The sequence below is a fragment of the Periplaneta americana genome, chromosome 16 (assembly GCF_040183065.1).
Source record: "Periplaneta americana isolate PAMFEO1 chromosome 16, P.americana_PAMFEO1_priV1, whole genome shotgun sequence".
Classification (NCBI taxonomy): domain Eukaryota; kingdom Metazoa; phylum Arthropoda; class Insecta; order Blattodea; family Blattidae; genus Periplaneta; species Periplaneta americana.
Window position 1 is genome coordinate 165,810,370 of NC_091132.1, and position 27,542 is coordinate 165,837,911.

At 36.8% G+C, this 27,542-nt stretch overlaps 1 protein-coding gene across 1 annotated transcript in view; it reads left to right on the plus strand.

The window, feature by feature from the left end:
• Positions 1-2,617: 2,617 nt before the first annotated feature.
• LOC138691785 (uncharacterized) overlaps positions 2,618-27,542 on the plus strand; it is a 37,890-nt gene continuing 12,965 nt past the window's right edge. Inside the window, exons 1-5 of the mRNA XM_069814177.1 lie at positions 2,618-2,730; positions 6,749-6,846; positions 13,112-13,234; positions 14,147-14,284; positions 18,891-18,973. Of these exons, the coding sequence (XP_069670278.1) occupies positions 6,754-6,846; positions 13,112-13,234; positions 14,147-14,284; positions 18,891-18,973 (437 nt within the window). The 5' untranslated portion in view covers positions 2,618-2,730; positions 6,749-6,753. The remainder of the gene's footprint in view (positions 2,731-6,748; positions 6,847-13,111; positions 13,235-14,146; positions 14,285-18,890; positions 18,974-27,542) is intronic.

The window sequence follows — 27,542 nt, forward strand, 5'->3', positions numbered from 1 at the left end:
ATGATATCCTACACCTTTCATGTCAGAGGTGAAACAACATTAAGCGGCAAAAACATTGTCAATTTACTAGCCACATAATGGTTAATTGATTGGAATAGGGTATTGCGAAAGTACGTCATTATTTTATTTATTTTTGGTACAAGTAACATTTCTTTAAGCATTTATTTATTTTCCCTTGTACCATCAATAAAATAACAAGTATGTTTTTATTTTTTTTTTTTAATTATAAGTGTAGTTGCTACGACACATAGGCACACAGCACTTTCTAGGCATCTGAAATATTTGTAGAAAAACACGATAGATAATCGCATAAGATAATATTAAAATATATCCTAAACTTTTCACAGATGAAACACTATTAAGTCTCAAAACATTGTCAATTTGCTAGCCACAAATTTGTTAACTGAAAGGAACGTAAGAATACTGCGTAGGAACTTACGTCTTTATTGCATTATTGATTTTATTATTTTCGGTGCAAGGAATATCATTTTTATTTATTTATTTATCTTCGTACTATCAAAAACATGTTTTTTTTTTTGTAATTATTTTAAGTGGCAGCCTTTGTATGTAAGTAGCCTACTCACGCCGTATTCTGAAGTATAGCTAATTGATTGCAATAAAACACTATTTTCGAACCCGTAATAATTTACATCACTACTCTGAATCTTGATCTTACCTTTGTGCATGAAGTAATATTGAAAAAATACGCGTTACGTATAACGAAAGCAATGAGCAAACACAATATCACTCTAAAATCTCCCGCCTCCACTCTGCGTTGCCAAACCTACCCATGCCCCGGCTTGTAACTAAAGAAGGCTCTGGCCAGGCGCATTCGAAGTATTTGTTTCTGCAAACTAAACCACGTGTTAATCACTATGTACATACCAAGTGTTAATCAGTATATACATCTCGCAAAAGTCGGTAAAACAAAAGGAAATTGTGACTTCCTTGGTCTACCTTTTCTGGAGAAACAGCTATGAGATTTAACAGAATTAGTAGTAATATATAGTATATTCCTTTTCACTGAAGGAAAATAAAAGCATGTTGTGTCATGTTTTACTCACGTTACAAGCTTAGAGGTAAAGACTGTTTACTATAGTTAGGGCCTACTTTCATTCTATAATATCTTATCGTATAATAAATAGTTTTACAACGTGTATAGACTGGGAAAATAATTTAATAAAATCATCCGAATCATACTCGTTTATTTTGCAGGCAGTCTTGCAAGTCGCACTAAAAAAAAAACTTTAATGTGACAATAATTAATGACGGTTGTGTTGAACATAACAAATCAGGAGGAAGACGACAGTCTGACCCATCAATATACGAGTAATTTCCATTCAACAAACATATTACTTATGTCAAATTAATGTCAACGTTTTTGCCATTCCTAACATCAAAGAGAATACTGCCAAAATTTATCTGTACCACGAAGGGGATGCAAAAACGGTCCCAATGAGGTATGCTGTTTTCTTATGGATTATGTTAACTGAAGAGTTTCATATTTATTCTAATAATTGCGGGGCCAAAATAAGAATCACGCCCTCTCCAGATACCTTTGTGCACAGACAGATAGGCCAACAGGAAGATTAAAAAAAATTGAACACTTTTCCCCATTAAGAGGGCACAGCTTCATGCCGTGCGATCGGGATTTTAGTACCAGGTATCATCAAGATGTCACTCAAAAGAGTACTGGTAGATCGTTTGTACAATATGAAAGACATAATGCATAGGATTATTCATAGTTCTGACAATCTGCTAAAGTTCATTGTGAAATGAATTCTGACCTCTTACACATTAAATTTCAAAAGATGATAGCCTCAATTTTATTCCAAGACTGCAGTTTCAGAGGATGTTAGAGGTAGAATTGTCCAGGAGACAGATAAAATTCATTTTAACATTCACTTCTTTTCATATCTTTCTTATAATTCAGAGTTCAGGGGTGTTATAATTGTTAGGACATTCATTTATAACGATTTTTTCAAGTCATAAGTAGCATCCATGTCGCCAGTAGACTCACTTGCTACATAATGTGTTTATATTATGATACTGTGAACTTGAATTGGTACTCGTCAAAGTTGCTTTCTTAATGCTGGGCCAATAAGTGTCCCTAACGTATGCATAATCTTTGTTCTGAAGTATCAGTTCCATAGCCTCACTTATTACAAATTTTTTTGTCCAGTCGTTTACTTTATCATTTTTGTTATTACGCTTGCAAACGCACCGAATGATATATCCTTTGAGTCATCAATCATATTGAGTATAGTTGATTTGCTTTCAATTGATGGAATTTCAAGAGAAGAGAGAAGAACCAAAACACAAACAACATAGCCTCCTTACCTCAAATAACAATACCTACCAATGGGTATAAACAAATGAACTCAATCAGCTGACTAGTGAAAAATTGTCACAAGTTACTAGACTGGTGAAATAGTTTGAGAAACAGAATCTACTAGAGCTGGTGAAATATACTCTGGTAACTAGTAACTGGTGAACTACTAAACTAGTATTTTTTAGAAATAGGCCCCAGGTGTTATACTGACGGGGATACAATTTATATGTTGGCAACACTGTTTCTACCCCTTTGCATGGCTTGCTTGATCATATCCATCGTGAAATTACTGTCAAAGGAATCTGCAATATTATCCTTAATACATTATTATGTATTAATATTTGACGTGGCTGAACAGGTGAAACAGGAATGTCAATGCAATATATTCTTTCACAAAGGTAAGTATATTGTTACATTTTATTCTATATAAATGTAAGTTACATTATCTCTCCTTCACAAGTGGACTTCCCAATCCAAGATACAACTGTCGGAATAAAACAGCATCCACATACTTTTCGCTTGCATTCCAATCCCTCTCTCCTTTATGGTGTACGTCTGCTCATAGTGAAGAAATTTATTTCATTCTTTGCACTCGTATAATATTGTACAGGGAAAACTCCAGAACATGGTACCCCAAGTCACTAGGGGTCGGTGGGAACTATGGGTAATATTGGGTGGGGGGGTGGGACGGCGATGTGAGGGAAAAAAATTACCGGCTTGGGAATAAATTCCCTATTCCTTTCCTTCCTCTTCTCTCTCTCTCTCTCTCTCTCTCTCCATGTGGTATTGTTGTGTTCTTCTATGTCCTTGTTGTTATTCTTCAGGTTGTTCATCTTCTTTGTTGAATCTTGAATCCTCAGAAGTCTCTCTGGAGAACACGTGTTCTTGGTTGAAAAAATTCGGAACTCGTGTGTATATATATGGACCAAGGAGAAAAAATGGCAATATGCGGGATGCAAGTGTCAATGATGAAGAATAAATTACTGCGTAGATATGATGGTATGTGATATAAATGATCGTGAAAGTAATATTTCTCCCCTTGTAATAATGTTGAGGGATATATATGTTATCATAAAGCGATTTTATGTTGTATTTCAAGTGCATGAATTAATATAAATTCATGTCACTAGTTGGCAGGCGGGGGATTGAAGTAGCGTGGAGTTAACGGTACCTAAACCACGACTGTCCAATCAGAGAAGGAAGGGGTGGCGAAATTCATAGACAAATAAGAGGTGACGCTGGACATCTTGGTGTGCCTACAGTTTTGTGCCGACGTGCGAAAGGCTTGGATGTGCGACTGTGTTCCTCTATCAGCAACATGGAATCGTTCGTCGATATTTTCGCCGTGCACAACTTCAGCAGCGAGGTTAATTCATCCCCCGAGCAGGCAGGACCAAGCGAGGAGACTTGCTAATAATTCCCCTGCAAGCAACAATCGTGGTCAAACCGAAAGGTACTTTTCAGTGCCTACAAATAATCAGAAAAGAGCAGAGTCAGCATTTGTCAAATGCGCATCATCATGTTTTCGAAAAGGCACTTTTCAGTGCCCGAAACCCCGCTTTATTTCATCATGTGCTACACGTGGGGTCATCTTCGGGGCTTGCAGCCCCGAAACCCCGCTTTTTTTCATCATGTGCAACACGTCGGGCCATCTTCGGGGCTTGCAGCCCCGAAACCCCGCTTTTTTTCATCATGTGCTACACGTCGGGTCATCATCGGGGCTTGCTCGGGTCCGCGATGTTTCGAGGTGGCGCGCGTCTCGAATGGAGCGAGATGCAGCGTGAGAACGCGAGAGAGGGAGGAGTCAGCAAGGAAAGTAGCAAGTTGCTAGGTAGGTGTGGTGGGGGTAGAGGGGAAGGTAGGGTACCGTGTTCTGGAGTTTATCCGCGGTTCAGTTTCCCATGGTCGTACGCATGCAATCTGAGAAGAATATTGAAAGAATCAAGATTAAAACGCGCGTTCAATTAAGATTTATGAAGATTTTATGTCTATATGGTGCGCCGTTTTCAACGTCATCTTCACTACGTAGTGTATTATAGCCCTAATAATTAATATTAAATATTAGTATTATAAGCATTGCTTGAATGCTTAAAGTTGAAAGAAATGTTCAACCGTGTAAATGCACCTTACCATAACTCGACGGTGGTGAAACGAGCGTTGAGCGACTTCCGCCGATTTTGGAATAGACACCGACGCACTTGAACTGCCAACATAGAAAACAAAAAATCACACTCTATCGCTTTCACCTTCATCTATATGGTGCGTCTGTGTCTATTCCAAAATCGGCGGAAGTCGCTCAACGCTCGTTTACCCAATATTCGTTCAGTGGGCGGTGGATACTCTACATTGACCATTGTCGTAATATCACAGTCTAGTATATACAGTCACGAAGCTCAATATGTAGTAAATATACATCCACGGCTAGTTGCTAATCAGTAGGATCGCTACTATTGCCTCATCGCAGACAATGCGAAATAATACCTGCACAGTCTTTTGTTCCTAGTAACCTGACAACTCAAGCTTTGTGACTTTATACAGGGTGTTAAAAATACGGGGCATAATTTCAGGTATGTATTTCCCACATGTAGACAATCAAAATAGTTCATTACAACATGTGTCCGGAAATGCTTTATTTCCGAGTTATGGCCTTCACAACATTGAAATTCACCGGAACGTTTTTCTTTCCGCAGGTCGTTGCCGTCAAAGGAGACATTAAGAGGGCACTCTGACAGTTCATTCCAAGGCAAAGGTTACATTCAGTGTTGTGTAGGCGTTAGACTGTGCGACATGTATTCAAATCAAGAGCTGGCAGAGATACACTTCATGTACGGTAAGGCGGACGGCAATGCTGCGCTGGCTCGTCGTTTGTACCAGGAGAGGTACCCACAGCGACAATGTCCAGATCGGAAGACATTTGTACGTCTCTATTACCGTCTGTGCGAGTATGGAAAATTTAACTCTCCTGGTTTGGGAAGGGGACGACCAAGATCTACAACTCCAGAAGTAAAGGAGGAGATTCTGGAGGCTGTGAACGTGACTCCTTCTATCAGCACACGAAGGGTAGCGTTGCAAGTCACTGTTCCTCATACGACTGTCTGGAGACTGTTGAAAGAGTATCAATTGTATCCTTATCATTTGCAACGTGTACAGGCCCCTGTCACCAGCAGATTACCCTGCACGAGTTAGGTTCTGTCAGTGGTTCTTGCAGCAGTGTGGTGTAAATCCGAACTTTCCTGCCTTAGTATTATTTACAGATGAAGCACAGTTCACACGAGATGGCATAACAAATTTCCACAATCAGCATGTATGGGCGTATGAAAACCCACGTGCAACTGTTCCATCTCATCATCAGGTGCGGTTCTCCATCAACATGTGGGCCGGTATCATGGGTGATCGATTAGTTGGACCCCATGTACTTGTAAACAGATTTACGGGGCAGGCATACACAAACTTCCTGGAAAACACCATACCTCATGTTTTAGAAGACACTCCACGGATCAATCGTCAACACAGTCACTTCTTGCATGATAGCGCTCCTGCACACTTCAGTCGTATGGCTCGCCGGTACTTGGATCGAAGGTTTCCTGGTCGATAGATAGCTAGAGGTGGCCCAATTGCTTGTCCTCCACGCTCACCTGATCTGAACCCTCTCGATTTCTACTTGTGGGGCCATTTAAAATCATTGGTTTATTCGTCTCTGGTGCTCGATTTGGAATCCCTTCGGAATCGAATTGTGGAATGTTCTGAGGACATACGCAATACTCCTGGAGTTTGGGATCGTGTTCGCAGGTCAATGAGACATCGATGTGAGGTCTGTATTCAAGCAGGAAGTGGACATTTTGAACATCTTCTTTAATGACAACGACCTGCGGAAAGAAAAATGTTCCGGTGAATTTGAATGTTGTGAAGGCCGTAACTCGGAAATGAAACATTTCCGGACACATGTTGCAATGAACTATTTAGATTGTCTACATGTGGGAAATACATACCTGAAACTATGCCCAGTATTTTTTAAACACCCTGTATACTAGACTGTGGTAATATGTTGCTAGTTGTCGATGAATGCAATGGAGAGGGAAAGGAACTGGCCATCCTACCCCTATTATCTCCTGGCTTAGTTGCTTCATAAGTGGTGCCTTGTTGGTGATTACTTGGGTGAACGAGCGTTGAGGTACTTCCACCGATTTTGGAATTGACACCGACTCACTTGAACTGGCAACATAAAAAACAAAAAATCACACTCATTCGCTTTCACCTTCATCTTGACAGGATAATAAAACCTTAACTAACCTAACCTAAGTGCGTCTGTGTCTATTCCAAAATCGGCGGAAGTTTCTCAACGCTCGTTTAACCAATTCGTTGTGAGGTTCAGACCTGTCTTCGGACAATTTGACTAAATAATATTGTATTTTTCAGTCGTAATGGCCGTGAACGAGATGAAACGTGAGATCGACCCTCTGGCAACAGACATAAGTAATAACACAGCAATAGAAAAGGAGAAACCTTTATCTGAGGTATGCTATATTGAGAGTGATTGCTAATTACCGGTACTATTTCATTTCTAAATGTGTAGTTTATAACAGTATAGCTTATCGTGTGGCGGAAAAGCAGCCTAGAATGACTATGAGCGTGGCAACCCACACAGGGGAAAAGACCGATCTGCTCCTACTGGCCTCACGTAAGCATACCTCACTGATGGTGCACTATCGTCCAACCTGTAAGGGGGTATCTTATGGTAATCACTAGGGAGCGGATTCCTATGTAATTAAATATTATTTTTGCGTGTGATAAAACACAATTAACAAAGTTAAAAATAGTTTCAAGATTAAAACCCGAATTTTATTTCACATAAAACACATATTTTCACAAAAAAATTATGTAAATACATATTTTCAGGAAATCTATCATAAACACATAAATCTTGGAGTTTTTGTACTTTAATAATTTTTTACTCAGAAGTACGTTATTTCTTTTTTAAGAATTCTCCTTTGCTTCATGTTTCTAAGCGCTGTGTGGTGTATCCATGATCCATTTTTGTAATAGTATCGCCTCAAGTTCTGAGAACTGCTAGACAGCATATCAATGTTATTACTAGAGAATAAATTAACATGTACAAGGAGGAGAGATCTTGTAAAACATAATTAGGAATGTTAATTGTTGCTGAAGATGATTTCATTTCGCGCTTTGTTTGTGAAACACAACAGATAAGAGCTCGGGTATGAACATTATTTAATTTAAACAAATCTCTCTCCTCTCGCTCATGTCTATCAAGTAAGGCAATATATCTTGTTGTGATTCCCTGTTATTGGGCTTCGTCAATCGATATCCTTCAAGATATACTGAAAGATGGTTATTTGAAAAACGATTTGGCTTTCCTATTAGCAAACTTAAGCTTTTTGTGTGACACCATAAAAAAACCGGAAACATCCAAAAACCTGTTGTCTGAAACAGGGAGGTGCGTGCCGTGGAAATTAAACTAGATTCGCTACCAGGTTCAGAAGCATTACTAAAGGACAATTTCCAGAATGTGTTTGGGAAAAACAGTGGATATGAAAAAATGTGTAAAGTTGCTCAAGTATTGGAGGATGTGTCTGTAGGTGAAATTGACGGTGTATGTGTTTGTGACATTTCTTTCTTTAAATATGCACGTCTGACGTCCTGTGATGTGGAAAGATCGTTTTCACAGTATAAGTTGTTGTTCAGAGATAATCGGCATGCATTTGTGATGGAGAATTTGGAGATGACCTTTGTTGTTCACTGCAATTCTCGGCCAAGTACTAGCACTCAAGTGTGGTTGGTGAGTACCTAGTAACATTTTTTTTTAAGTTAAGTAAGATATTTTGTCATACTTAAAAAAAAAAAAATTTTTTTTTTATTTTTAGCAAATATTTTTGTACTTTTTACCACAAAAAAAATAAATATATTTAAATTTTTAGCACATAAAAATCCGCTCCCTAGTTATCACAGTCTAGTATATACAGTCACGAAGCTCAATACGTAGTAAATATGCATCCATAGATAGTTGCTAACCACTAGGATCGCTACTATCGCCTCATTACGACAATGCGAAATAGTACCTGCATAGTCTATTGTTTCTAGTACCCTCACAACTCAAGCTTCGTGACTGTGTATACTAGACTATGTGGTTATCATAATGTTCTCCTTTGTGGAGTCAGATTTCGACACCTGTTGCAGTTGCTCAAACTGAAAAGTACGCTAGATGGACTGCAGTATCATACACTGGTTAAAATGGCATGACAAACTTCTACTCCGATGAAGACTAAATAGGCTATTGCGCATGACAAATTCAGTTCTTAAACTGGAAGAATAGGTTATTTGTGATGGCTTACTATTAGCTTCATCAGCAAGAAGATCACTGAATAGGGATTATATAGAATAAACACTAAGCGAATTTTTCCTTTTACTTTTTCTGTGAGCCGGTGTTTTGTTCCACTTTCAAGCACTAGAGATTAGTGTAATCTCGCACATGCTGAAAGTTCCTCGATAATAATTGAATATAAGAGTTGAGACAAAGAATGCAAACACCACCTTCCTTGCTGCATAATCCATAATCGGTGATAAACTAGTTGAAATAATAAGTTCTTATGTTTTATATATAATCGTGTTCTAAAATAATGTAATACATTATACAGGGTGTTTCAAAAATACGGGGCATAATTTCAGGTATGTATTTCCCACATGTAGACAATCAAAATAGTTCATTACAACATGTGTCCGGAAATGTTTCATTTCCGAGTTATGGCCTTCACAACATTGAAATTCACCGGAACGTTTTTCTTTCCCCAGGTCATTGTCATTACAGAAGATGTTCAAAATGTCCACCTCCTGCTTGAATACAGACCTCACATCGATGTCTCATTGACCTGCGAACACGATCCCAAACTCCAGGAGTATTGCATATGTCCTCAGAACATGCCACAATTCGATTTCGAAGGGATTCCAAATCAGGCACCAGAGACGAATAAACCAATGATTTTAAATGGCCCCAAAAGTAGAAATCGAGAGGGTTCAGATCAGGTGAGCGTGGAGGCCAAGCAATTGCGCCACTTCTACCTATCCATCGATCAGGAAACCTTCGATCCAAGTACCGGCAAGCCGTACGACTGAAGTGTGCAGGAGCTCCATCATGCAAGAAGTGAATGTGTTGACGATTGATTTGGAATCCCTTCGGAATCGAATTGTGGCATGTTCTGAGGACATACGCAATACTCCTGGAATTTGGGATCTTGTTCGCAGGTCAATGAGACATCGATGTGAGATCTGTATTCAAGCAGGAGGTGGACATTTTGAACATCTTCTGTAATGACAACGACCTGCGGAAAGAAAAACGTTCCTGTGAATTTCAATGTTGTGAAGGCCATAACTCGGAAATGAAGCATTTCTGGACACATGTTGTAATGAACTACTTTGATTGTCTACATGTGGGAAATACGTACCAGAAATTATGCCCCGTATTTTTTAAACACTCTGTAGAATCATGTATCAAATTCGTTTAATATTTGTATACAATATATATGATATGGTTTTACTTCTGATAGGAGTTCAGTTTTTCCATTTTTAGTGCTATAAAAATCATTACGTAGCCTACATATTTTAATTATTGATGGGGTCAGTGTCTTACCTCTCATTGTAAAGGAACTCTAGAGTCTAGGTATTACAGGTAATAACGAATGTATTATTTCATCGGTTCAATTTATTTTATTTGAGTACATAATGTGCCTAGATGTATTAATTGTATCTCTGTTATATTCCGCTGTGTCGACTGCTAGTTGGTATGAAGTCAGCGCCAACTGTAGGGAAAAAGCAGAAATCTCACTCTCAAACTGGTTTGAAGGTCATTGAAATCAATCCTGCTACATCAAAGGTACCGATGCGAAGTGTCCATACTTGTAATTGCCTATATGCTGAGGAGATGTTGCTGCTTAAAATGTGGCACCGATTTATTCCTTACCTTGGCCATAGCTTTGAGTTACGGACTAAATAGCCTTCATTCGAATTTCTCTCGCTGTAGTAATATAATGAGAAAAGTCGGAGGTCGTAGATAATTTCTGTTCGAATAAACATTTAAGAGAACAATCTGTTATTTTGTACTTGGGATTACTCTCAAAACATACATCTAATGCACTAAATCATTTTAAACTTCTTTTTTTTTTTTTCGCATTTTCCGTTTTTTTTTTTCGCATTTTCCGGCATTAATTTCCTGTAATAATTTAGCAGTCATTCAGAATTGAAATATATTTCATGTGGAAATGCAGAAGGAAGTAAGCATGTACTTGAACAAACAATATATTACACAGCTATTCTTTTGCATGCTGCGTTTCGTTCAAATTATGTGACTGCAGACTCTGTTGTTTGTGTATGTGCGTTTGTTGACATATTTAATAATAGAGTGAAGAGACATTAAAAATAATCACTGGTTGTTCGTAAAAAACTACATAATATGAGTCTTATAGGTGCAAACCCCGACATTTCCATCTTTGTTAATTTTTCAGGAAAAAAAAAAAAAAAGATTTACTAACAAAGTATGTTACATAAAATGTCTAAACCGTACTAATCGTTTAAAAAAAGAAGTAACACCATAATTATTCCTTTATATGTAAAGAAATGTTAGTTGTTTTCTATAAATATGACAAGATGAAATGGAAATGTCTGAGTTTGCTTTTTAATGATTATCTTAATTTTTTTAATGTCCATTATAGCATTATTTTACATCTGCTACTAACAAAACTGCATGAATCTGACGCTAAATTTATTTATAATATATATTTCATACAACATTACTGAAAAACAAAAGTTAAAAATTAATTATGTGGCAGATCTGGTACTAAGATGACTTCAGAATTGCCGCACTTTTTATACTTTTTCTTTAAAAAAAACGTTTTAAACTTATTTGAAAGTATCCACAATAGTTTATATTTTATATACAGCATTATAAACATTTTTATTTAGAAAAAAAAGATACTTAGAACTGCCACTGCACAAAGTTCAAGTTCTCAATAACTCCGCTTCATTCTGTGCTTCGCATAGGCATCCTTCTTCCACTGGTAATGACTTACTTTATGCTGCATTATCAACCACTCACCTTTAGAATTCAAGGTCGCTTTGTTCCTTCCATTCATCTCTGTAATGACGCTTTAGTAATGTATCAATATCAGAACATATTTCTTTTTTAACTGGCGCACCTAAGGACAAAATTTCAAGTTTGATTTTGTCAATGTTATTACTTTTTTATAAACAAAATTTTCAAATCACTCACCAGATCTGTAGAATGGTTCACCTCTGATTTTCACGAATCAGGATCATCCTCTTATCCTCGTTGAATTTGAAATGCCACTGTCCAGGAATTTTCAAAGTTTAGCATATTTTTTCCAGTAATACTGCTGCGTCCGTACCACGTTATGTTACTGTACCATATTGCTGGAATATATCTTTATGGTCTGGAACTAATAATCGTTTATCTTTTCCTTACAATTTTTTAGATTTGCCCGAAAATCCTATTAGAGGGAAGATAGCTAAGGCCTGCTGTAGAAAATACTTATACTTTATTACTTTATACTTAATATTGTAAGTAACACAGTTACAATATCCAATTCCCCAGCAACAAAAATGAAGTGCCTAAATAAAGGGTTATCGTAATGGGATAAATAAAGTAATCTAAAATTACCTTTATTACATCTAACAGAATTAAACTATTACCTAAAATATCAAACATTTTTGTGCACCATACACCAAAATGTATCCCAAACCAAATATTATATTAGAAAAGTAAGCTAAATAAGCTAATGGGTTCATACCCCATTTATAAAGAAAATCGTCTCTTCTCTAATGACCAACAATTCAACAATACATCGAAGTACAGCTGGTAAGTGGTAGCAAAGGCGGGAATCATATGACTTAATTCGCATCAGGTATTGGCTAATGGAATTCAAATACCTTGGAGCAACAGTAACAAATATAAATGACACTCGGGAGGAAATTAAACGCAGAATAAATATGGGAAATGCGTGTTATTATTCGGTTGAGAAGCTCTTATCATCCAGTCTGCTGTCCAAAAATCTGAAAGTTACAATTTATAAAACAGTTATATTACCGGTTCTTCTGTATGGTTGTGAAACTTGGACTCTCACTCTGAGAGAGGAACATAGGTTAAGGGTGTTTGAGAATAAGGTGCTTAGGAAAATATTTGGGGCTAAGAGGGATGAAATTACAGGAGAATGGAGAAAGTTACACAATGCAGAACTGCACGCATTGTATTCTTCACCTGACATAATTAGGAATATTAAATCCAGACGTTTGAGATGGGCAGGGCATGTAGCACGTATGGGCGAATCCAGAAATGCATATAGTGTGTTAGTTGGGACACCGGAGGGAAAAAGACCTTTAGGGAGGCCGAGACGTAAATGGGAGGATAATATTAAAATGGATTTGAGGGAGGTGGGATATGATGATAGAGATTGGATTAATCTTGCACAGGATAGGGACCGATGGCGGGCTTATGTGAGGGCGGCAATGAACCTTCGGGTTCCTTAAAAGCCATTTGTAAGTAAGTAAGTAAGTAAGTATTGGCTAATGGAAATGTCAGGAATTGTATCTCACTGCTCTGAGGAAATGTCGGCGTTTGAATCTAAACTCTGCATTCGTAGTGTTCAAATGAATAGAAATTGTCGCTACTTCCTTATAAATTATTAGTGAACATTTACATTTCAAAACGGAGAGAATTTTTGCGTGAAAATCTTATTGAAGTTTGGTGTGCTGCAGGAAGGGCAATTTACTGGAATAAAGACAGAATGTATGGACCACAGCTATGATGTACAATCTGAGATGACATTTGATGAAACTCCTGTGCCAATTGATTCTTCCAGCGTGAAAAGTGAAGTTGAGGTGAGTGCCGTTTATGAAGTAAGTTGGTCAGTAGTTCTCTCTCTGTTATATATTGGCTGATATGGCTGCTACATTCAGATGACCAGGAGACACGACTTTTGTTCTCATGTTGTACATTTCTTCATCCTTTATGTTTCTTGAATCTTTTCCACCCCAGTTTTATCATAGAAACTGCAATGCTGAACCTTCACAAAATCGTATACATTTTCATCATTTCATCCCCTCTGATAACTTTTACCTTGTGTGCACCTGGTTTAGGAGATACACATAATAGTGACTGTTACAGTTTTCTTTTTAAATAAGTTTATTAGCCAAATTCCACATATTTGATTCTATTTTTGGGACCAATTGAAGAGTTCAGAGCCATAGTGGACCAAGCGCCATTTATTAAAAACGGAGAAAGCAAGTGAATGCCATAATTTAATGAGGATTGAAATATCATTTAGTTTTTAATGTGCATACTTGATATTACTTGCTATATGTTTCATTGAATTATTATATTCACTTAATTTTAACCCTCACTTTCTCCGTTTGTAATATATGGCGCTTGGCCCATTATCGCTCTGAACCCTTCAATTCCTTGTAACTATGCATTAAGTCAAATTAAAAAGATTACTTCACAGATTCTTTACAGTCCTCCTCCATTCTGCTGTTACTTGGGACGTAGAATTGGTCATGTCTTCCGGTCCAACTCCTTCACTAAAACGACGGACGGGATTCTGATCCATAAAATCAATCTAGACGAGGGTTTTCATAAAAATATGTCGCTACTGATTCTGAAGTATTTTTATACGTGCATTCATTGACATCAGGATTTAATAAGAGAGGGAATAGACATTAATAATAGTGACAGGTTTTATAGGAAAACTACATACGATGTATTACATAATTATTATGATTTGTTTGTTGCAGGAAGAAAAAGTATTCGATCTGCACGTGATTGAAATAAAGACTGAATATATGGACCACAGCTATGATCTCAAATCAGAGATAACGTACGAGAAAACTCCTGTCTCAATTGACTGTCCCATCGTGAAAAGTGAAGCTGAGGTGAGTTCTGTTTACATAGTATGTTGGTCGGTAGTTCTCACTGTGTATATTTATGTGTCTAGTGGCTAGTACATGATATTTACAATCATTGACTCAAGGAAAAACAAGAAAGTAAGGAACAAAACTACGGATTAAGTAATCAAAAACATTCGGGCTCTGGCTTCCCAATAACGGTCGACATCCTTGGAGTATTTCAGAGCAGGGCATTTTGCAAGATGTTGTCTATCCATGTCTTGTTGATTGCACAAAATGCAGGCAAGACGATTGAGGTGTTTACCCAGGCTGTGATGTTCAGTTTTAAGGCGAAAGCTTGCAACTGCTAGTCTTCTGGGTTGAGAAGGTATATCCTTCAGTAATTTCTTACATTGTTATGCCCAATTCTTTTTGGTGATTTTTTTTTTTTTTGTAGTTGCTTGATATATTGTTGCTTTCATACTGTCCATTTCTTCATCCTGTAGTCCTTCGTGAATTTTCTCCACTCAGTTTTTCTATAGAGACTGCAATGTTGGACGTTCACTAAATCATACCCACTTTGAATTTTTTAATAACCATGTACTAGTTTTACCATGTCCATTTCTAATTTAATTGTCAACTCAATATAGAAGTAGTTCAATCTGAATTACTCTCGTGGTTGATGAGTAAATCTCTGGTTTGTGTCTGGTGTAAGAAATACTGATAATTTGGTCTCTTGTAATATTTCTTTTTAAATTCATTTGATAGCCAAATTCCACATTATTGATATCTATTTCTTTGGGGGCACTTGTCGGTAAATACCCATGAACGTCACAATTCACAAAGACATCTTCAGAGTTCTGTTGCCATTCTCCTCTACTCTTCAGTAGCAACCTCAGCTTCCAAGAGAAAATAGTCATCGAAAAATGTCTCCACTAAGATACTGTCCAACCAAGAAGGTCCCTAACCAAATAGTCCCACATTTAATGTCCCACACACATAATAGGGTCAGCATAATGAAATGGACCACAATAAAAATGTCCCACATATACCATTTTCGCTGTAAGAAAAATCCTAATGTAAACATAAGCACGTTGCTGTCATACCCGTGATTGGCTCCCAGTCGAAACACTCACATGACGCAGGAAAATATAGTTCGTATTTGGAAACCACAATCTTGTATTATTCGAAAATAAAAAATTGAATTCTAGTTGTTAAATACGATGAAACATTTAACTTCACTCATGTGTAAAACGCTATGTAAAAGAAAAGCTACTTTTATATTTTGTTATGTACTATGAACGCAGATAAATACCAACAGTAATACCGAGGTAGTCTGTTCTTGTAACAAGCTGGCGTCACTGGAGCTCGTAGTTGTTCACGTAAACACATGGTACTGAAGTATGGCTTCTGAATCCTCAACTGTCCATTGAGAAGACATAAGACTTAAAAATAATTTAATTACAGTAATTATAAAGTAATTTTTTTCCTAAATAAACGAATGCATAGTAGTGAGGTTAGGCATACTTGACGAGTAACGGGAAATGTTTAACATGAAACAGAATGTACAACAGTAGGCGGGAACATGTATTGAGAATCTATGGCACCAAACAGCGGCCAATGAAGCCTCACTTCAGTCACGTGATATTGTTTACATTAGGATTTTTCTTACAGCGAAATGATTATAGATGGAAGGTCCACATGTCAAATACTCCCATATGAAATGTCCTACATAAAATTGGTCAAACTATTAAAACGTTTTTCAACTAAATGTCCCACACACTTAGGCCGGGTGTGCACAGAATCAGATGCAACACGACGTTTGCTTTACAACACCTTGCGTCAGGTTAACATGGTCTGTTTGTGACAACTGATTTGTTGGCTGTGTGGGTTTGGAAAACTGGCGTAGGCTAGAAAATGGCGTCAATGAAAGAGGACTGTCTATATGAGAAGTTCCATTGTATTTTTGGTTATTATTTCATGAGGACGCATAATACGTCTATAAATCTATACGATTGAAAGAGTCTTAAAATTAAATACTAGGCTACTAATGTAGTGCACAAACGTCATTTTGTATGTTTATGGCTACTTCAAGACTCATAATAAAGAAAAATAATATATTAAATCAATAATGAGTTATAGTATACAGGAGAGAAGTAGGTTTACTACAAATTATTATTATTATTAATTATTATTATTCACCTGGTGCTTTCATTTCATTTGCAATTTCTTACATATTTTTAGAAACCACATTATTGTCGTGATATTGTTTCAAAGATTGTACAGAACGTATCTTTCCTATACGAAAATAACTAATTTATCCGCATTGAACTCCATTATGAATAATGTGCACTACACAACAATATAGTATTTGTAGATAATGAAAGCGTGCAATCATAGCCACTGCTAACGCATGGGCAGTACACTGCAGCTATCAGACAGTCTCCTCGCGACGAACTTCAAGCAGTCATTCAATGTTGTCTCTCCGTGTCTCCTTGTGTCTGCTCACGACCGTCGCACCGCATCTCATTCTGTGTGCACCCGGCCTTATTTACATCGCATGTAATAATGTTTTCAGTAATAATCGTTTATGGTTGTTTATATATATGTATTTATAACTTTCAAATGCAAGCAATACTCTTCTTTTTCCGTAATTTCATGTTCCAGATCGGAACGTTGTTCTAATGTAATACTCTGAACTTGCAGTACAATGCGTTTCTTAGATATGTCCTACCAATTTAATGAAATGGATCACATTTTATTTCTTTGTGGTATTTATGTTGAGAAAGATATTCGTCTAGTTTTAAGTACTTAATATTTGCAGCAATATTTTTTACCTGTTTCCCATGTAATCTCAATATCAGATGCACTCTTCTCTGAGAAACAGTCACCAATATGCGAACATAATGCAGGGGTTTAAATGAGTAGTAGCAGAGAATAAAATTTTAATTCGTAACATGTGCGTAATTCAGCCACATAATTAGTTTTTAGCATAACAAAAATTATGTGGGTTGATATTAAGAAATTCAAATACAAACTGCTGAGCCATTTATACCCGAATCCACACTTTCTGAAGTCGAAATTGCGATAGAAAATCAGAAAAAGTACAAGTCTCCAGGTATCGATCAAATTCAAAAAGAATTAATACAAGAGAGTGGAAGTGCATTATCTAGCGAAATAAATAAGCTTATGCTTGATATTTGGGAAAAGGAAATTGTACCAGAACAATTGACGGACTCCAAAATTATACCTCTTTTAAGGAGGACAAGACTAACTGTAATAATTTTCGAGGAATATCACTTTTGTGACGTCGTACAAAATGTTGTCCAATATTCTTTTGAGAAGATTAACTCCGTATGTAGATGAAATTATTGGAAGTCATCAGTGTAGTTTTAGGCGTAACAGATTGACTTTTGCTCAGATTTGGTGTATTCAACAGATATTGGAGAAAAAAATGGGAGCATAAAGGTACAGTACATCAGTTATTCATAGATTTAAAAAGGCATACGACTCGGTTAAGAGAGAAGTTTTATATAACATTCTTATTGAATTTGGTATTCCCAAGAAACTAGTTCGATTAATTAAAATGTGTCTCAATGAAACTTACATCAGAGTCCGTATAGGCCAGCTTCTGTCTGAAGGATTTCCAATTCACTGCGGACTAAAGCAAGGAGATGCACTATCACCTTTATTTTTTAACATCACTCTAGAATATGCCATTAGGAAACTCCAGGATAACACTAAGGTTTTAGAATTGAATGGGTTACATCAGCTTCTTGTCTACGCAGGTTACGTGAATATGTTACGAGAAAATCCGGAAACGATTAGGAAAAACACAGAAATTTTACTTGAAGCAAGTAAAGGATTAGGTTTGGAAGTAAACCCCGAAAAGATGATTATGTCTCTTGACCAGAATATTGTAGAAATGGAAATATAAAATTTGAAGATTTATCTTTCGACAAAGTGGAAAAATTCAAATATCTTGCAGGAACAGTAACAAATATAAATGACACTCGGGAGGAAATTAAACGCAGAATAAATATGGGAAATGCGTGTTATTATTCGGTTCAGAAACTTTTGTCATCTAGTCTGCTGTCAAAAAATCTGAGAGTTAGAATTTATAAAAACAGTTATATTACCGGTTGTTCTATATGGTTCTGAAACTTGGACTCTCACTTTGAGAGAGGAATAGAGATTAAGTGTGTTTGAGAATAAGGTTCTTAGGAAAATATTTGGGGCTGAAAGGGATGATGTTACAGGACAATGGAGAAAGTTACACACCGCAGAACTGCACGCATTGTATTCTTCACCTGACATAATTAGGAACATTAAATTCAGACGTTTGAGATGGGCACGGCATGTAGCACGTATGGGGGAATCCTGAAATGCATATAGAGTGTTAGTTGGGAGGCGGAGACGTAGATGTGAGGATAATATTACAATTGATTTGAAGGAGGTGTTGTATGAAGATAGAGACTGGATTAATCTTGCACAGGATAGGAACTGATGACGGGCTTATGTGAGAGTGGCAATGAACCTGCTAGTTCCTTTAAAGCCATTTGTAAGTAAGTAAGTTGTAAGATATTAAATTTCATTACGTTAAAAGAATTAATATTGTTTAGCCAGTCTTACCTCTTACATTTATTACTTCCAGGAAGAGACATTTGACATGGCTAGAGTGAAACAGGAAAATAAGCTGGATGTAGCTGTGGAGGAATCTGAAGTCTTGACTGAGAGGTGAGTGTAGTATACTCGTGTTCAATTAGTACTTAGTTTTGCTGGCTGACATATGAGATGACGTAGGACATTAATTCCATGTTTATTTGAATATACAATTCCTTAAACTCTATTTTACCCGAAAGTACATCAGGATTATAGTTATTGAATGAAAGTTTAAATTATTGTAACAAGAATGCATTTAACTCGGATAACCCAGTCTATACTATACTTCGTACATGATTATGATATAAGATGTATATTTAGAGACCCGAAGTATAGTGCAATATACTTGCATTTGTATCCTAAGTGTAACCTCGTGGCCTTGGTTTGACAAAGTTCTAACTAACAAACTTGGCAAAAATTTGTTTTTCATTTGTATTCACTCTTTATAATATTATCTAGCTCATAAAGACAATTCAGCATCATTTGGTGGAAAATGAACGAACTAGCAATATGACAGAGTTCTATCTGATGACAACTTTTGAAAATATTTATTTTGACAAAGTTCTAACTGCAAGCTGCTACTACTGTCTCTCAAAGATCCATAAATTTAATTTGTGTTATGCACAGCTAAGCATGATATCATATTTTATTTGTAATTTTCATGGCATATTGATAAATATATGAGTAGTTCAGATTATTAATAATTAATTGAAAACAAATATCAGTATACTGGTACTTTTCTCTATAAGAAACAGCTATCGGCATATGTTCCGTGAAGACTATGATGACTACCCTGATTATTACATTGATGCTACTTCATCTGAAAATGAAGATAATGAAGAAACAACCCCAAAAATATAATTATTCTATGTAATGAACCTAACCTCAGTCGTAACACTATAATTTGTGAGTTTCATAAACTATTACAATTTAAGACTCTGGATTTAAAAATGTATAATTTTACAGTGAATTTTCTTTCGAAGGATATGGTTTCTTTACCATTAAATTTTCTGCTCACCATTATATGTCTGAAACAAGGCAAATAATTTATTTAATGTCAATTGTTATACAGTTATAAATTATAAGCGAACAACTTTTTTATAAAGTTCAAATGTTTTATGTAAAGAATAATAATGTTAATAATGTTCTATGTAATGAATAAAAATAGTTTGACAAAATTCTGTCAACACTTAGAACCTTGTCTCACTCTGAAAATTCATTACGTAAGGACGTAATTTTAACTGCAAAATTAAATATTCTAAATCAAATGAATAAATGGTCAAATTAGGCCATGAAGGTATGTAATTATATGTTTTTTTAGTTGGTTATTTAACGACACTGTATCAACTACGCGTTTAGCGTCGATGAGATTGGTGACAGCGAGATGAGGCCGATGATTCGCCGTAGATTACCTGGCATTCACCTTACGGTTGGGAAAAATTTCGGAAAAATCTCAACCAAGTAATCAGCCCAAGTGGCAATCGAACCCTCACTCGAGCGCAACTTCAGACCGGAAGGCAAGCACCTTACCCGACTGAGCCACGCTGGTGGCTTGTAACATAGCCCTCTCTAGTCATGGCCCGGCTTACACTTCGTGGCAACGTCGGACAGCACGTTAGTTGCTGTCCTTTGCTGTTGCGTAACTGTTAAATGCGAGAAAAGCAGTAGGCTACATCGTTTTTCTGTTTCAAAGGAAAAGTAATGACTTCCTAAATCTTCGGTGAATTCACTAAACATTATACGTAGATCACCCTATTATTGTCAGTTTTGACGCACAATGTTTTGCAATCCACATACATGTATTTGTTATAAAATATCTTTACATATTGTATTTCTGCTGAACTTGGCCTTGTAAGTTGTTTAACCAAAACAAGTCTTATCACTTATCACCTTTTCAAAATTACCAAAATGTAGCACTAATTAAAAAATTATCAATACAATACTTTTCGCGAGATCATCTGTTTTATTTGCAGCAACACCAAACAATCGTCCATTTTCGTAGTCTACAGTTCCTTATACCGTACTTGAATTTAATCTACTTGAATCTTCACAATTTTTTCACTCTCTGAATACTGCCTAACGTGCTACAAGAACTATCTAGTCTCAGATATTGAAGAAGGGGATAGTTTAAACAACGAGGGAAGTTTTCTTAGATAGGCTATCGAGAGTGAGGTAATGACAAGATGTTGTTCAGTCTAATCATATCCTAACACTTGGCATTCTGGATGTAAATTAAAAATGAGTTTATAAATTATTGAGGATACATCGTACTGTCGCCCTGGGTGACGTAGTTGGTATAGTACTGGTCTTCTGTGCCCGCGGTTGCGGGTTGGATCCCGGCCTTGGTCGATGGCATATAAGAGTGCTTAAATGCGACAGGCTCATGTCATTAGATTTACTGGCATGTAAAAGAACTCCTGCGGGACAAAATTGCGGCATATCGGCGAATTCATTCTGTGGGCAAAGAATTTCTACAGCTATTAGCAAGTTAGAGACTGTCCATATTAAAACTTCATTCGGTAGACGTGTACCATTCATGTGCATTTGCACACTAAAATCCCTGTTTATTCTAATGCTAACAGTTATTTTAGTAGCGTTAGTTACGTTTAGTTCATATACTATTCAACAAGATTCGTTTTTAAATAGTGACCCGTCTTTTTTAGACAGTTTCTTTGATATATTATCCAAAAAATTAGGAAAATGCTACACACTGTTTTCGTCTGCCGCTTTCTTTTCGGTTTTTAAGGCGATTGTCAATTTCTTCTCTCCTCTGTTGCGGATTTTTCCATTTAGTTTCAGTCACACTGCTTGGATATGAAGGAAAATTTGGAAACGCATTCGAAATTGCACCTTCACATAAAACTGGATGACCGCGTTTCCGAAAACCTCCTCTTTTCGTCCTTGCCGGTGTATTTCTCAAAGCTCAAGTCAGTTTTTCTGAAAATATTCCTTTCATACCACAGATGTGTTGATTGGTTACCAGTCTCCCTGTGAAACCCAACGAATCCATTTAGCGCGTAGTTCGGGATCTTTAGGAAACCGAAAACAACTTATAATATTATCCTTCTGCTTTTATTGTCTTATCGTAGTTACCTAAGCAGCCCGTCACTACACAAACATCTATCTGACATGGTTATGAAAAATTTATGTTATCACTGACAACATAACAATGGACATATAGGCGCAAATGCACAAGCGAGGAGAGCGTCTTACACTGAAACACATGGCACATTGCTGAGCTGATAGGACGGGCTGCGACGTTGCCACAATTACCAGAGCCGGGCTATGCTTGTAATTATAAGTTCAGTGCTTTAAGATGCCATACGTAACATTTCATTAGTATAAGAAACTAAATGTTCGTATTAAAATAAATTCAAACTTTGAAGATCTGCATCTCAAAAGTATGGAAAAAACAGTTAGAACTTTGTCAAACCATGGCCACGACCTGCAGAATTTTTTCAGCATTTTCCCTTATGTCAGTAATTTTTTTTAGGTGTAAAATTATATCGAATTTCAAAAATAAAACAACAAATGTCTCAGGGCTCAGGAGGCTATAGAATTACAAAAGTTTACAAGAAGACTTTACTTTTTTTTTTAGGAAGATAAACTCTAATTTACCCTTAAGATGTGTAAAGAGTGGGAATTTAAATCGTGTAATACGAGTTTAGATATCTTGCAAAGCACTTGAGAAGTTTTACTGACATTGACTTCTTGCGTTTCTACATATGTTGCTGACTGCAGAACTATACGTCCTGTGGAATCTCGTTCTCCAAACTGGGTTATCAAAAAAGCATATTGGGACGGATTTCCGGAATCTATTTTGTTCAGTAACGGGCATGAAAGTGTGGACTCTGTAGTAGAACACTTGTTAAATGTGGTGATTAAGTCAGCAGAGTTATCTGTCCTCCACTTGTTCTGCAAGCCAAAACATGGGTGTCCATTGGTGGATGGATGCTTGCAGAGATGCAGTCCCAGACCGTAAACGTGCCTTACGCCAATTTGAGCGCCATCGAACCCAAGAAAATTTTGTCCAGTTCAAACGTCTTCGAGCCAAAGCTCGTCGCACTTTTAGCGATGCTAATAACACTTCCTGGAAAAACTATGTCACTTCCTTGAAAAATAATATCCCAGCTAACATCGTATGGGACAAAGTCCTTCAAATAATGACGAAACATAGTTCTCAATATCAAGTGTTTTGAATATTGCCGCAACGACCACCAGTACCATAGAAATTGTTGAAATATTTGCAAAGAAATTTGATTTGCGCCTTTTTTAGTTGTCTGTAAACAGTTCGAAACACAACAGCACGGCATTTTTTTTTTCCCGATTTATATTACATTCGTTCTCCTCACAACAACCATGCATAGCGCGCGCAGGAACAACAATGGCCGATTGTCGGCATTTGTAGTACTCTGGATATCCACGGACTCTGGTACAAACAGGTCAGTCATCCATCTAGCGGAGTAACAAGACATCATTGCACTCGCTATAGTAGCGCCTCCAGTTTACCCTATTCCGAGCTTGGTTAAGTAATAGATCCAGGTTTCTTATCAGTTCGTGAATTTCAAAATGGAACTACGTTCCTTCTTTTTTGCATATTGTAAAACAGACAAAAACGAATGTGGCCTAGTTAAACATTTCATAGCGTTATATATATTGGTCATTTGGCTTAGCACTTTTTTGCAAAATATAATTGATGTCTTACATATCCGAAAAGAGTATTCATTTTCAAAAGCAAGTTTTTTTTAGGTTACTTTCTTTTTACATAAGTGCATCCAATTGTGATATTATTTATATAAATTAAAAGAGATTCAGTCAAAAATATCAGTTATCTCGGTTACCAAATTTCATATGAAGAAGAAAAGGATTTGAATGAGAAAATTATTAAATTCAACAGAGGAATAGGGATAATTAATCAGATATTCAAACCAACCTTAGTACAAAAACACACGCGCACCAGAATTTATAAAACATTGACCAGATCTATACTCTGTTTTGGTAGTGAAGCTTGGAGATTCGTAGTATTGATTCACACAGATTAACGGCGGCAGAAATGAGATTTATGCTTCGTACAGCGGGATACACGAGAATGGATCACATTAAAAATTTTTACATTATGAAAGAACAGCAGATTGAATTGATTACGGAATACCTACAGAGATACAGACAAACCTAGAGATCACATGTCATCAGAATGCATCGTTCTAGAATTCCACGGCAAATTTTAAATTATCATCCTGTGGGCAAGAGATCCTTGGGCAGATCGTTCAAGCGTTGGCAAGTGACCGTAACGGCCCAATGCATGCAAGGATGATGATGATCATCATCATCATGAAAAGATATTCAGGTTGTAATTATTATAAACTTAAATCATTTCTGAACTTTACCTAGGATAATGGCAGAGAGTATTACAAAATCATACAAATACGGTGCCACAAAAATTTCTGTATACATCACAAAACTATTCACACAACAATAATATTCTGTAATTAGTACTTCGTAGGAAAACCTTTCTGTTCCATTACACTTTGTAAACATTAGGCATCGATTTAAAAAAATGCTTCTTATTTCTTTTGAAATAGCCTGCTGTTTGTCTTGGTATTTTCGGTTAAGGGGACACTATGGTGAAATAATGGTGAAAAATTAAGAAAATCCACTTAAAAATGTTTTGTGACTCTCTATTTAGACCGAGCTCAAAAAGCTAATTAATTTATGTTCCCGTGACTATTTTGAAGCTTTTGATATAATATAAACTAAAAATTGTGAAAATTGTGACGCAAGGAGCTTTTTTAGTGATGTCAATATAAAATACATTTAAAAAATATAATTTCAAAACTCTTAGTCCTAATGGCACCAAATTTTGTACAGATGATAGTATTGTAGGCATGTTTATGTAGTTTAAAATTAATAAATTTTGGAAGAAAATTGTAAAAGATTTAAAACTCATAGAAGTGTCCCCTTATGATCAGGAGTGTTTCCAATTTCATGTCTTCGAATTTGTTTCCGACGTTGAGACTACAAATGTTTTATCGTATTACTCTCTTTATAGCACTCTTTTAAATTTTTCAGAAGCTCAGAGGATTTCAAGAAGCATGCACGGAAAACCAAATACGAAAGACCATTGTGCGAGATATGTGGTAAATCCTTCCGGGAATCGGCAGATTTAAAACGACATGCACGAGTACACACGGGAGAAAGGCCATGCAAATGCGATATATGTGGAAAATGTTTTCAACAATCGGCAGATTTAAAAAGGCACGTACGCATACACACTGGCGAAAGGCCATTCAAATGTGAGGTGTGTGGAAAGTGTTTCTCATCATCGTCAAATTTACACGGACATCAACGGCTACACACAGGCGAAATGCCATTCAAATGCGAGTCGTGTGGAAAAAGTTTCTCATCATCGGGAAATTTGAACAAGCATAAACGCATACACACGGGTGAAATGCCATTCAAATGCGAAATGTGTGGAAAGTGTTTCTCATCTTCTGGGATTTTATTAACGCATGCACGCATACACTCCGGTGAAAGGCCATTCGATTGTGCGATTTGTGGAAAGTGTTTTTCACAGTCTAGTAATTTAAAGCGACATGTCCGCATTCACACAAGCGAAAAGCCTTACAATTGCGTGATGTGTGGAAAGTCTTTTTCGGATTTGGGAAATTTCAACAAACATGCTCGGTTACATAAAGTCGAAAAACCATTTAAATGCGAGGTGTGTGGAAAATGTTTCAAAGCATCTTCATTGTTAAGTGAACATGCACGCATTCACAACGGTTAAAGCTATGTGCTGAATATTTTTCACATACAGCAATGAGATAAAAATGCATATGTGTTCATACGGATTCACAGCGACTTTGGTGAATTTGTGTATAGGTCACAGATACGTTGGTCTCTGACGTTTGGATCAAGTCTTTCACTCAAAGTTGAATTTCGGTCACTGGATATTGCTCAGAATTATTACTATTTAATACGAGAAAAATTCGTACCGGAACCGGGAATCGAACCCGGGACTCTCAGCTCTGCGCGCTCTTTCCAACTGACCTATGCCGGGACACGATCCACGGCGCCGGCCGCACCCCTCTCGCAGAACTGAGATGTCCTGGGTTCGATTCCCGGTGCCGGTACGAATTTTTCTCGTATTAAACAGTAATAATACATATTGGGTACTTCATAGTAGTCGTGTAATATTCAATTAGGTGGGCGAGACGTCATACAAAATGAATATGTGATGTATTGCTCAGAATTTTTAGGTCACTCAGTGCATTTGGGTCACGATTTTTCGGTCACTGAAATCGGTACCTCATTTCTTCGGTCAGATTGCAAGAAGGCAATATTTCTTTACTGCATTTTATTTTTCTTGTTTGTCACATAAGCACATTTTATTCGTAATCGTCTTAGCTATCAGTTTTTTCACAATTCTCGCTTGGATTGAATTTCAGTGTGTACGCTACATCTCTTAGGTAAATATGCATATGCCCGCCATCTTTATACTCCATATCTTTGCACTACAGTTAGTATTCGATCCTGGTTGTTAATATACTTCTTTTTCAGGCTGGTCAGGAGCCATGTAATACCTTCTTCATTGTCATGTGTTTCTGCTTTAAGCTTATCCATAATTTTCAGAGTGAAGATTGAAGTGTAGAAACTGCTATCCGAAATTTATTTTGCCAGTCTTCGACAGCATTGTTGGTCTGAATTATTTTTGCTATTTTCATTATAGTAATCAAGATTTTGTAAAAATAGTGACGGAGTGAAAATTAATGTGATTCTAAACCGAATACCAACGAGGTACATTGGTAGGATACAGTCGATACAATCGAATAATGGATACAGCGAACACAATCGGATGACCATTATGTCTGTGATACCGAAACATGGTATTATCCAAGTATTGTTGTACCCTAATTTCAGCCACCGGTGTGGCTCAATCGGTTAAGTCTCTTGCCTGCCGGTCTGAAGTTGCGTTCGGGCGCGGTTTCGAGCCCCGCTTGGGCAGATTACCTGGTTGGGTTTTTCCGACGTTTTCCCAACCGTAATGTGAATGCAAGGTAATCTATGGCCAATCCTCGGCCTCATTTCGTCAATTATCATCTCGCTATCACCAATCTCATCGACGCTAAAGAACCTCGTAGTTTATACAGCGTCGTTAAATAACCAACTAAAATAAAAGAAATAAATATCCTAATTTCGTATTGACCGAAATGTCTTTTTGGCCGAAATGTATGATCGAAAAGATTCGTGACCTAAGAAGAGAGACCAAACTGCCTGAAACTTTATACGTACACTAACTGTAATATACAGTATATTTATTTTCTGTGTAAATTTCTGCTGAAAAATTCATGCAGTGAGGATTTTTATAATTCGTTGGTGCTTATGGCGTAAGTGCAACAGCCACAATCACAAAATGGAAGATTCGGTCTGCTCGCATAAACGTAGCATTTTTATTTAGTAATCCTACATTTGCTGAAATGATAAATTGATATTCTATACACAATGATGATAATAGAAATGACCTCTAAATGATGTCTATGACCTGCTTTATATTCCTAGTATGTTCTTAGGAAGTATCTTGTTAACGTCCATACGACCATCATATGGTATTTTAGTAATTTTTTGTTGTACACTTTCTTACATGAAG